Genomic DNA, 12,545 nt, shown 5'->3' on the forward strand with positions numbered 1-12,545 from the left:
CAGTGAGGTAAGAGACGGACTCAGACACAGTGATGGTATTTAAAGACAGAACACCTCCCTTTAGCTACCAGAGGCCTCCACTGATACTGAGAGCACCATAAGCCTTTGGTAAGGAGGACTTAACTTTAATTCTACACAATCGTACATATATACAGTTTTATACGCTTTAAATTCATACAAAAAACAAAACAAAAAAATGTCACGTGCAGGTGGGGGGGGGGGGGGGGGGGGGGGGGGGGGGGGGACTATGAACAAAAAATAAATACCGGCAACAGGAGTTGTGTTTGGCTCATTGGCTACCACCAGGAGCTGTGCTTAACCTCGATGAAGAGTCTGACTTAATCCCACATGGAAAAGGCAGTTTTTTTGTGTTTAAAAAGTATGTGAGAATGATCCAATAACTAACGCTGAACTACTAAGAAGTCACTGAAGTAACAGTAATATGTCACCCACACAGTCCCTCACCTACACACTCTCACACTCTCACACACACACACATACACACACACACACACACACCCAGAAAGCACTGCATAACGTAACAAACATATATCTATCAATAGGACAGGCCGCGGAGGCCCGTGTGTGTGGAGTGTCCATCACCATTATCATCTCATTGGCGTATATTAAAGAGACCTACTGAACTGAGATTAGGAGCAAGAGTCTCCATATAAGGGATAATCCTTTTAGATGTTTTAAAAAAATAGTAATAATGAAAATGATATGCAACGCAAGTTCTCACTCAACAAAACGTAAACAAAAAATTGGTCTCTGCATGAGATACTTGCATTTTCCAAGGAAATATGATATTCAAATTGACTGATTTGATGTTGACATTATTGAATATCTTGCATGTCTCATTGTTAAAACTTATGTGTGAGGACTTGCACTGCATATACAGCTCTATCTCCTTTATATCCTTTCCTTAGACTTCAGCATTGGAAGACGTTTCTTCTCCAAAACTAAGATGTTGTGTAACTGGTGTTGTAGTGCTTTTTTTCCTATGAAATATTTTCTTTACATGCTGATGGAAATAATAGACGGGCGGACGGAAGGTAGTTCAGAAGTCAAAAGGAAGACAGGAGCTGCATAGAGGGCTACTTTGGGTACAAACATTCTTCCATTTCAGTTTTTGTCCTCTATTGAGGCTGTGGAGGCTGGAAAAGATTTATTCTTTTCAACTCTTCCAGTCTTTTGTGGGTGATTTCGGTCTCTCTGCTGCAAAACCACGCCTGCTGTGGCTGCAGAGACGGACGTCAGGAGGGCAGGATGGAGGAGCAGGAAGTTATGGTGTTCATGCTTCAATGACAAACGACAGAAAACATCCGAAGCCCCGTTCGATTTAACAGTTCACCAGCTCCACGTGTAAAAGACTTTGTCTTTCAGTCTTTGGAGGCTCGTGGGTCACCGGCTGATGTCCCGGTTGCCCTCCCAGTTCTTGCTGCTCCCTGCCTCACCTATCGCCCCGTTCTCAAAGAAAGGGTGTTTGAGAGAGTCGGCCAGCACCAGCCTCTTCGAGGGCTCGTACTCCAGCATACTTTCAATGAGGTCAAACAGCTGGTGGTGCTCCTCTGCCTCCGACAGCAAATACCGCTGAAAGGGAAACAAGAAAGAGTTAAGGGAGAATACTAAAAGAATGTCCAGAACTGCAGTACAGAACAAAAGACCCTATCCACCCCTCTTACCCGCAACGGTTTGCAGTTTTCTCTGACATATTTCCCCGCTGAGGAGCTCTCGTCCCAGTCTAGACGGCCACGATAGAAATATTTCTGTTTCCTGAGAGGACACAGAGAAGAAACAGTTAAGAAATATTTGCATTTTCGGATACATACTTTAGTATGCAGTTTCTTATTTCTTCAAATTTTGGACGTACAATAAGATTGTTTTTAAATATTTTGGATATATTATGATCAACATGCTATTCCAATACATTTTGGACAATCTATCCGATGAACCTTTTTTGACATTTTTGGACATACTACACTTTGGAGTTTTTTTCCCTCAAAATTTAGACATACCATAATATGGTGTTTATTTAATATTTTTGGACATACTATACTATTACCTTGATCAATGTAGTATTCTAAAGCGTTTTCACAAACTTGTGCTACCAGTGAGCAGACATCGGAATATGTCCTTAGGCAATTTTAAATTGGAAAAAAAAAATCACTCTGGCTTTATAAAAGGGATAATTAATGTAGACAACACTGACCAAACCTCTGTTCTCTCCATCTATAAAACTGGTCTCTAAAACCTCCAATTACTATATATATATATATTTGCACATATCTATATTTCCATATTTCTATTTTATTCAATTGTACATATCTTTTTTACTTCAAATGTATTAGACATTTCTATTTGTACATACCTTTATTTACTTAAGACTTGCATTTGCACTTATATTGTTGTAAAAGAAAAAAAAAGCACTCTACACCAAATATACCTTTATTTTTTAAACAGAATTACTTTCTATTTCTATTCTTATACAGCAGCAAAAGCAATTTCCCCCCAGAGACCAATAAAGTATTTCTGACACTGATTCTAGGACATCTGGGAAAACCTGCTGTGTGCATGTTGTTTTCTAAATAAAAAGGTGTGTTCGTGAGTGTTACAGGTTTGTATGTTGTCTAACCTCGTCTTACGAATCATCCTTGAGGGCACTGGTCCCAGGATTCTCTCCATCATGGCCAAATGTTCCCTGTTGTCATGAGTCTAAAAGAAACAGATAAGAGATAGACAACCATGACTCAGCAGGAAAGGTGAACAGACAAGAGAGGGAAAGACGGATTCAGATAATCAGGGTTTAGCTGCTGCTGCTACATATAGTGTCAAAGACAGTCAGAGTTCACGAGTGACACCAAGGGTTAATGCGTACATGATAACACATGCCATGTACACGTGTACGTTTAACCGGTTTGTGAGACGCAGGCAAAAATAGCAATTAATCAGTATCAAAGTAGAAACGGCTTAAAGTAGTCCTAACTGGCCCAAAAATCACATCGCATTAGAATGAGATCTGACGGAGGTAATTGTACCTGAAACAACGTAAAACCCAGGTAGTACTCAAACAGGATACAGCCAATGCTCCACACGTCACAGGGATGACTCCAGCCCAGCTCTAAAGGACAAAAAAAACATGTGTTAAACAAATAAGATGTGTCACATGTGGAGACTCCTCCAAGCTGCAGTCAGTCCACCAACATCACATGAAATTATTCACAATGACTCAGCATTTAATATACATAGAGCAATTCAGTTTGTGGCATTAATACAATGTGTTGCAAGAACAGATTTGGACAAAAAAATATTTGCAGTAGTATTGTTGATGCTGATAATATATGAATATATGATAGATAACATATGACTTTATTTATCACGAGTGGGGAAATTTAGTTGTCACAGCAGCTCAATATATAGACACATAGATATAGAAAACAGATTAAGAATATAAAAAATAAGACATATTCATAAATTCTATACACATGATATACATACATTTCTGCTATTTGGCATTTATTATTAATATATAGTTTTGTGTTTGTTTGTTTTCCTAAAAGTACTTTGCATTTTATAGATATTGCACATTGGAGAAAATATATTTTAGCATGTAAATTAGGTTAAATAAGTTGTTGCATGCAGTAGCATGAACATCAATGAATAAATATATTTAAATATATGCAGAGATACATATAGTATAGTATAAGTGGTATATGACACATATAATATAGGAAAAAATAGAGAAGGCCTAATATAGGCCTAATGAGGTAAGATGTGAACAGAAAGTGCTAATAAACCAGGAAAGTGACCTGGTGGAACAAACACAGCTGTATTAAATAATATAGATGATAGATGATAGAAACTGAGCTGACTCAGAAGTGGACAAGTATAACTTCATCTACTGAAGAACAAGACACCTAAAATTTTCTTTTCAACAGAGGAATGATGAGCTGTACTTGTTTCAACTTGTAGATCTTAGCCTGTTTCTACAAGAGGCATACAATAGAAACTGTTCCTACAAGGAAAACTGACTTGTGCCAACTGAAACAGCTGTTCATCTGCAATCTGACTTCCTCATTGAATGCCTGACTGGATCTATGACGGGTTAAAAATAATCATATAGCCCATTCTGAGAAGAAGTGTTTCAATGAATTTATGGCCCAGAGCCTATAGACATCCTTACCTAGTATGACCTCGGGGGCACGGTAATGCCGCGTCGACACAATGGTGCTGTGGTGCTCGTGGTCAAAAGTGGCGCTGCCAAAGTCAACCACACGAACTGCTGTGCTCTTGACCGTTCGCTCCTCCCGCTTCTGCAAGAAAGAAAACCATGTTTCTTGAGCCTTGAGGGACTTTTCTACAAAGTATTATGCAAATCGTATCAGTGCTTGTGCTGTTTTATGTATTTTTTTTTTCAGAATGTAGCTGTGGTTAATTCATATTTATTCATGAGACAACCATGCAGTGTCTATTAGTGCCTTGTTTTCTATGCATTGATCTTACCTTCTCTATATTGAAGGACATTGTGAAGTCTGAGTTGACAAATAGGATGTTCTCAGGCTTTAGGTCTGTGTGTGTCAGCTTATTGTCATGGAGAACTGTGGAGGAAAAACATGAGTAAATTGGTTATGTAGTTTACTTTTGCCAGTAGATGAATTAGCAGCTACTTTACACTATACATCTTGTAATGTGTACACCATGCAGTGTGCTGACCTTAAATCATGTTCAGTTTATCAACATATTTAGGATGATGATGATACTAACATAGTTACAGTTTAAATAATAAACAAATGAGAAAAACATCAAGAATAGTAAAAATCCACAGAATATGTATGTATACTGACAGCTGAGACTGCAAATTTGACAACTAAAAAGAGCGGAGAAGCTTAGTCCGTTAATAGAGACACTCTTCTGGCTGTCCTTTGGCACTATGATGCCCTCATGTGGCTACAGGCTGTCTACAAACAACAGAGGCCAGCCACTCAATTTGTAGGCAACAAGGAAGACACATTGTTTGGTTGAGGGGGTGTTTGTTGAAAAAATATACTTGGTTTAGGGACATGAAGACAAAAAATTTTTTAGAAAGTAGTTATATTAATTGCATTCTTAATTCTCCTGAACATACATGTTTATTTTGTACTAAAAAATAAATACAGGACACATACACACACACAAAAAAAACTTACACTTCACAGCGAGACAGAGTTGGTAGGCCATGTGTCTGACCTGACCGATCGAATAGGGCAGGTAGTTGTTTTCCTTTAGAAAGTCGAAGGTGCTGAGAGCTAGCAGCTCAAAGGAGAGACACATGTGACCGTGGTAGTCGAACCAGTCGTACATCTGAACACACAGGCTGCAAGACAAACAGGAGGTTTGACGGTGATGTTGGGGATCATTGAGCTTCAGCTAAATCAAATATTTTTATAGAGACAAAGCTAGCACAACATTTGTTAATGTCAAAAAAGCTTTGAAGGAAAGGGTGGGGCTGTTTTCTAACATGGAATTGTTTTGGTGACATTTAATTAAGTTAATTTTATTGACAACTCTAATTTAGAACTTACAATTTGTTATCAGGGTCCTTTTCATTGATCTTCTCTAGCACATTTATCTCCAGGCGAGCTGCTTCCTTGTACTTCTCCACATTTTTGATAATTTTCAGAGCAACATGGGCTCCTCCCCTGAAAAACACAAGGTAGCATGAAGCCAAAAACTTTATAAAAAGGAAATAAAACACAAAACATGCATTACATTTGTATATAAACATCACTTTGGGGCGTAAATGCCCCAGGGAAAGTCCTAACTGAATTGCAGACACAAAAGTGACATGCTTTAACTACACAGTCAAATCACAAAACTTACTAATGACTATGGCAGCAAAGTCTTGATATAAATAATTAGTTATATGACGGGAAATATAAGAAGTCCCTCCTTGCAAAAAGCCTCTTGTTCAAGCAGCTTCGGTTGGTGAACTGACATAAACAAATAATCAGTAGGGGTCATTTTGTTAAGATCCAGATCATGAAAATTAATTTGCTTGATGTGGATTTCTCGCCCTATCGCAAGACAATAAATCTTTCATTATGACTCTAATCTCTATGAACAGAATATCTGCATATGAATGCAGAAACAGCAGGCAATGGGAAAAGATCACTGATTTTAAGTGTTCTGTTTTTTGTTTGTATTTCGAGTAGTATTGACAATAATTTTTAATCCAGCTTTGGCTGCATACAAATGTCAGTTGGTGTGGAGAGCAAAAGAGATGAAGGCAGTGGACATCATCTGAGAACAACTTAGCTGTTTTACATTTATTTATTTATTTAACTGCATCTATTTATAGACATTGGCCTCTCAACTCTGACTCCATGTTCACGTCTCAAGTTGGTAACAGGACTGTAAATAATGACTGGCGCTTGGAAGGGGAAGTCTTGACCTGAATATCTGTTATCCTGATGTCTGCTGGCTACAACGGAAGTGGTTGCCCTCAGAGGCTAAAACTTTGTCAGACCAAAACATTTTTATCTAACAGGGAGAGGGTACAAAGTAACCTGGGGCTAAGATAGAGCAGAGTTAAATTGCCCAGAGTAAACTGCATTATGTTTTCACATCAGCAGTCAGCAGAAAAAACAGAACCTTTAAAGCTGTGGTCGACCTGATGAATCTGTCCTTCAATTTAAAAAAGCCACTGTAAAAATCAGTAGTAATGAATACTGAAGGTGGGGGTTAACTACTCCTATTCTGATCCTCTTTTGGCTCAAGTCAACCCCTGGCAGGCACGGCACAAACTAACTTGTTTCTAAAAGAGAAGCATGGTGAGCAGGTGTCAGTTTTTCAGTGTGAACCGATACATACCTGCGATGGTCAATGCATTGCATCACCCTCCCGAAGGTGCCTTCCCCCAAAGTGCTGACAATCTCATCTGCAACACAACACAGACAGAAAAGGAAGAGAGAGGGAGGGCGGGGAAAAGAAAGAACAGGAGCATTAGACATGTGGACTTAAGCAGGAACACATAATGCAAAAGTGTTGACAGGCGAAACAATCCTAGCGCCCATCCCCGTTTTCAAATGGCCGCCTATTCAATCTGGCAGGCTCGAAACACTTTGAGGTAATCTACGAAAACGGCATTCATAGCACTACGATACGTGTGACGGAAATAAGGGAGCAAGTGCAAAGCGCTTCCTTCCTTTGATGACCAATTTGCAGCCATCGAAAATAATGGCACATCCTTTCAAGATGTGGCTGTCTTTGTCCAAAAGGACCCGGGGGTATTGTGTCAAATGAAAACATGGATTAGTATTTCTACAAAACACTGCATGATCTACTGTCTTAATGTGTACTGGTTGGACTAAGAAAATACTAAATCAGTAATGTGCATGTTAGATGTCTACTAAAAAAAGAAAGAAAAGAAAATCCCTGAAACCCTTAGAATTGAAAATATCTATCTTAAATTACAGATTTAGAACTGTAACTGAGTTATAATCTGAAACGCAACAGAGACAAACAGCTGCAAATGGGATTCTACGTTTAGGAAACCTGTGAAACACAGAAAATGCTCCACAGCTTAAAATCCTAGAACAAAAAAAAGGAGAAGGTATCTAAAGTCCCTCTCAAAATCGTCAACATTCTTGCAATCCACCCTGCTATTTCAGCTAGAGCGAAGAGCATTCTAGCAAGGCATCATCATCATCAGGCACTCCCATGTCATGTAAATGCTCTATGCTTAATACTCATATGGAGAAGGGTTACGATAGAGTAGTGGCAGTGAGTACATCTCTCTTGCAGGACGTCCCCACTCCGACAGATCAGGTGCCCTTCCTCGTCGTCCCTCACACTCAGTGCCCTCGTCCGGCTGTCGCTCCGCTGTTTTCACACCCAAACCGCCATCAGCAGGTCACGACACGACCGGAGGGAACAGGGGGTTTTCAGGGGCAGCCGCAGCCATGGCATCAGGCCGCACAGGTGGACGAGGAGGGAAGAGGAGGGTGGTGTTGGTGGTAGTTGTGGTTGTAGGTGGGTTTGGTGGTCATGGGGCGATTCACGCATGACACCACGTGAAGGAAATATATAACGATAGGGATATAGTGCAAGGGAACAAGTCAAATATTACATGCTGTCCTCTGCTCCTCTCCCCCCTCTACCTTTAAACCACAGCTGCTTACAAACAAGGAAGCGACTGGCATACCCATTCATCAACGCAAAAAAAACAATTAAAACAGTAACATAACTAATTCAAAACTTATCAGGTTGACTTTTCAAATTAAAGATGATGAAAAATAAAATGAGAGGACCATATGTAATCAAGCAGGAAATATTTAAAGATAACCCCAGCATTTATACTACATCAAATTCACCCCCTTACTCACTTCAGTTTATAATACCAAATACAGGTGTGGCTAAAAAACAACCCACAAAGATTATAACAAATCAGCATTCTTTTTAAATCTAAATTTTGCACAGTGTTTGGTAGAACATTTTCACTTTTTTCAGCCTATCTGCACTTAAGTTCACAAGTGGCCAACCAACTGTTACCACTGACATTTAGGCAAACGAACTGACAACATAAGATTTTAGGAAAAACAGGGCCACAGACACAGAATTAAGTGTGACCGATGTATAACTAGACTTTCAAAAAGGAAAAGTTAGGAGAGCTGTGATGGGTGTATATCCGAAGAGCATCAAGAATTAGTGGCTGATCATTGATGAACTACTGGTATCTGCATAAAAATGAAAATGCTCTGCCAAAAATAAATGACAATATAAGCAAAACCCACCTAAACAAAAAAAATAAACAAAACCCCTCTGAAAGAACAAAAACAAAATCATAAAGATTGTACTACTTACCAATTCCAGGGGCTGTGGGGAAGAAATGGTTAGAGAAAGACAGAGACAGAAAGAGCTGAGTGGAAGAGACAGAGATGGAAGGAGAAGATGAGGAGAGTTAAAACACAATCTCAGGACTGGCTGTACTCACCGAGGAGGATGGGCTATAGGACCTGGTTCTACGCCGCCTTCGTTTGTGCTTACGCCTGCTGCCTTTCCGCCGGTACGACTCATCCCGTTCGCGCTCCCTCTCTCGCCCGCGCCGGTAGTCGTACATGTTAGGGGAGAAGTCGCGTGGGTAGTAACTTTCAGCTGCTCCATGTGGCTCCCTGTCTCTGTCCCGCTCCTGATCTCGGCTCTGATCCAGTCGTCTGTATCCCTCGCAGTATCTTCGATCAAATGCTCGGTGCTCCGTGGAGCGATTGTCATAGCTACGACTGAATCAAAGCACAGAAGCAAACACTGAAATATCATGACTGAGAACCAACCAAACCCAAAAGGAAGATCTGCAGATTTGGTTTTGGTGGTATACAATGACTGAGATGTAAAGGTAAAACAAGACAAATCTCACTGTACACTCAAACATACCTCCTTGAGCGTACAAAGCTTCCTTCCTGTCTGTGTCCCCGCCCTCTTCTGTCTCGGTCTCGATCTCTGTCTCGGTCACTGCTGGAGGAGTAAGAAGGCGATCGTCTGTGCCGGTGTCTTCGCCCTCTGTCTCTGTCCCTTTCTCTGTAGCGGTCTTGATAGCTGCTTCGACTGTCTCTGTCCGAAGACGAGTAGCGTCTATTGTGAGGCATCTGGTTGGTATTAGAAGGACAAATTAAACATTAATAAGATTTAAATGAAAAAAGGAAGTGAGCTTAAAAGACAATGTGATACTTGTTGGACTGAAAACTACAGGAAATAAGTGTTGGAGATCCCTAGTCTTGTTCACATTTTCTTCTGGCGAAATATTCAGTGGTACAGCTGTCCATGTCGGAGTCCAAGTGAGTCAGTAGGGTGGGAAGTTGTAGGAGACAAAAATCAAACGGATATGATCCAAAACTAACTATATAAGCAGCCAAAAACAGTCATCTTTTGACTACATGTTGTACATACAGCTGTTGTACATCTTGTTAGCTGCACTTTTAAGAAAAAACAACTGTCTCCTTGAAATCAGATCGAATAGGTTTATTAACAACAGCTTAAAAGTAAACAAATTAGCTTTTTAAAAAGGTGCCTCTGTATGAGGCCTACATTTGAATACAGCTAACACAGAAACACACAGTTCACTCCAGCATTAACAAGCATACAGATTAGGCATTCAGTGACTCATGACACCAGTTTTAAAAAACATAACAAACAACACAAATTTGGTTTTGTATTTTGTATGCCTAACTGAACGTTATATTTGAATATAACCAACCACAGCAACACACAGATTTACTACCAACTTTTACTAGCACCCGAATGAAGCATGCAGCCATAAATATGTGCAAAAAATAGCTGCAGCTAGACAGAGAACTGTTGAAGCAGGCCTCGGACGGGAAATAGTGATCAAATGCGGGGATGCATTTTAATAACCCTGTTGCATGATCCTAATTAACTATTAACAACCCATCGCAGGTTAGCGTAAATACAGCGTTGTAAACAATGACCGTTAACGGTATTACTATACGATTATTGACACCTTCGTGCCATTATAAGTTAAACTTTAACTAAGCTAACGTTAAATTCACAACAAAACAGCATTGCCACTAACATTAAAGATTATTTCCTACCATGTAAGACGAGGCGTTTGTGACACTGTCGTTAAGGCTGTTGATTTCAGCCAGACATGAAGTATATACGCTCATTATTGTTCCTTCTTCTCAAACACCAACATATTTATAGCCGAAATAGCTTTAAACACGAACCAGCTAACGCTAACTAACTAATCAACGAGCAACGTACTGGCTGTTAGCATGCTCTGCTAGCAACATTAGCTAATGTAAATACTTTGACCGCCATCTTAGCTTAGCTACGTTCGTCAAGCTAGCAAAACAGACACTTTCGCTAGCTGCCGAACTAACCGTTTGGTCGAAATGTAGCAGACTTAACGGCTCGTTTGGGATTTATTTTTTTTACCGTTTTAGCAGCGAGGCCTGTACGCTTGTCCCACAAGAAATCCGTGATGGCGTTCCAGTTTTCTCTTTTATCCCCTTGCTAGCCTCGACGTCCAAAGCTCCGGTGCTAGCGATCAGCCAGCTTTTTTCCTGCCTTCGCCGTACAGCTAATTCTGGATCAGACTGGCAGCTCTAACGCCTCCCAGAGTCTAATTCAGTCCTACACCAACAACCACTGAGGCGACTGGAGCAGCACTCTGCAGCTGCAGCACTCATCACTATCACAGTTTTAATAACTTAACTCTATGGAGTCTGGGGCTATTTTGTACATCTTTGAATCATTTCCATCCTGCCTGTATACACCACTTAAAAAATGTTTAAATGCCATGTTGGTATTTTTTTTCCAGCACAACCTCACCTATATGACCTAATAATAATAGATTTTTTATTCTGACTTACTGGATCAACATTTTGAACCAAAAAGAAACAAAGAACATAAATGTGATCTTGTGATTGTGTGTGACCTTGTCATCCAACTCTGGTTTTTATTCTAGTGTGACTCTATTTTATTTGTGCCTTGTGTGTTTAGCGTAACAATTTTGGTCATTTTGTGTATTTTTTTGGTCATTTTGTGTCTTTTTTGGCCATTTTGTGTTTTTGTAAGACATTTTGTGTCTTTTTGGTAATTTTGTGTCTTTTTTTGTCATTTTGTGTCTTTTTTGGTCCTTTAGTCCATATAAAATGTGATATTGAATCTTATTTTACTTTCAAAACACTATCACGCTAATTAATGAATTTTAAATGTTGCAAATGTGAACAAAGGCAAATATAACATATAAGAGGGTTACATCCAGTTCTATAATTTTATACAAAATATATTTACCTTGTCTCTGGCAAGGTAAACTGGCCTCATGGAGTTTACAGCCAGAACTTTAGAGGTAAATTTACAGTAGGGCTCCAGGCTGCTTTGATTTTATGTCTCATGTGATGAAGAAGTCATGCTTTGGCACTTTTGGTGACTCCAGAGGGTTAAAATGCAGTTTTGAGGTCATATAGAGTAGTGTTCAATATAATAGCAGTCCAATGTGACTAACCAGATTAATCCAGGTTTTTAGTATATTTTTTATTGCAACATGGCAAACAAGGTACCAGTAGGTGCAGTAGATTCTCAGAAAACCAACAAGACCCAACATTCGTGATCTGCACACTCTTAAGGCTGTGCAATTGGGCAATTAGTTGAAAGGGGTGTGTCCAAAAAAATAGAAGTGTCTGCCATTGACTTTACAAACTCAAAACTATTTTGTACATACTTTTTTTCCCTAGGATTTAGCAATCCTGTGATCACTAAACTAATATTTAGTTGTATGACCACTGTTTTTTATAACTGCTTTACATCTGTGTGGCATGGAGTCAACCAACTTGTGGCACCTTTCAGCTGTTATTCCACTCCAAGATTCTTTAACAACATCCCACAATTCATTTACATTTCTTGGTTTTGCTTCAGAAACAGTATTTTTGATGTCAGCCCACAAGTTCTCAATTGGATTAAGGTCCGGGGATTGGGCTGGCCACTCCATAACATCAATGTTGTTGGTTTGGAACAAAGATTTTGCTGGTTTACTAGTGTGTTTGGGGTCA

General features: G+C 39.6%; 1 protein-coding gene across 5 annotated transcripts; it reads right to left on the bottom strand.

Annotated features, from left to right (window-relative positions):
- Positions 1 to 33: 33 nt before the first annotated feature.
- On the bottom strand, positions 34 to 11,156 carry clk2a (CDC-like kinase 2a). Of its 5 annotated transcripts, none has more exons than XM_059349475.1 (13): positions 10,930 to 11,156; positions 9,409 to 9,620; positions 8,972 to 9,257; positions 7,770 to 7,860; positions 6,850 to 6,916; positions 5,562 to 5,678; positions 5,187 to 5,353; positions 4,504 to 4,598; positions 4,184 to 4,313; positions 3,039 to 3,121; positions 2,636 to 2,715; positions 1,686 to 1,776; positions 34 to 1,593 (listed from the first exon to the last, which is right to left on the bottom strand). In XM_059349475.1, exons 2-13 carry the CDS (start codon positions 9,618 to 9,620, stop codon positions 1,405 to 1,407), a joined length of 1,608 nt encoding a protein of 535 aa, XP_059205458.1. In that variant the 5' UTR covers positions 10,930 to 11,156; the 3' UTR covers positions 34 to 1,404. The 5 variants fall into 5 exon arrangements, with proteins under 5 accessions (XP_059205458.1, XP_059205457.1, XP_059205459.1 ...); XM_059349474.1 differs by lacking the exon at positions 10,930 to 11,156 and adding an exon at positions 10,584 to 10,822; XM_059349476.1 differs by lacking the exon at positions 10,930 to 11,156 and adding an exon at positions 9,758 to 10,108.
- Positions 11,157 to 12,545: the final 1,389 nt, after the last annotated feature.

This window comes from Centropristis striata, chromosome 14 (genome assembly GCF_030273125.1).
Source record: "Centropristis striata isolate RG_2023a ecotype Rhode Island chromosome 14, C.striata_1.0, whole genome shotgun sequence".
NCBI lineage: Eukaryota > Metazoa > Chordata > Actinopteri > Perciformes > Serranidae > Centropristis > Centropristis striata.

What these genes read in the sequence shown, in the direction of transcription:
- clk2a (XM_059349474.1), bottom strand. Translation starts at nt 10,658, where the DNA reads ATGAGCGTATATACTTCATGTCTGGCTGAAATCAACAGCCTTAACGAC. An exon ending in AAGGACCCTGATAACAAATT is followed by an intron (nt 5,354 to 5,561) that starts GTAAGTTCTAAA and finishes TTTGTCTTGCAG; the next exon opens with CCTGTGTGTTCAGATGTACG. An exon ending in TGTCCTTCAATATAGAGAAG is followed by an intron (nt 4,314 to 4,503) that starts GTAAGATCAATG and finishes TCTTTCTTGCAG; the next exon opens with AAGCGGGAGGAGCGAACGGT.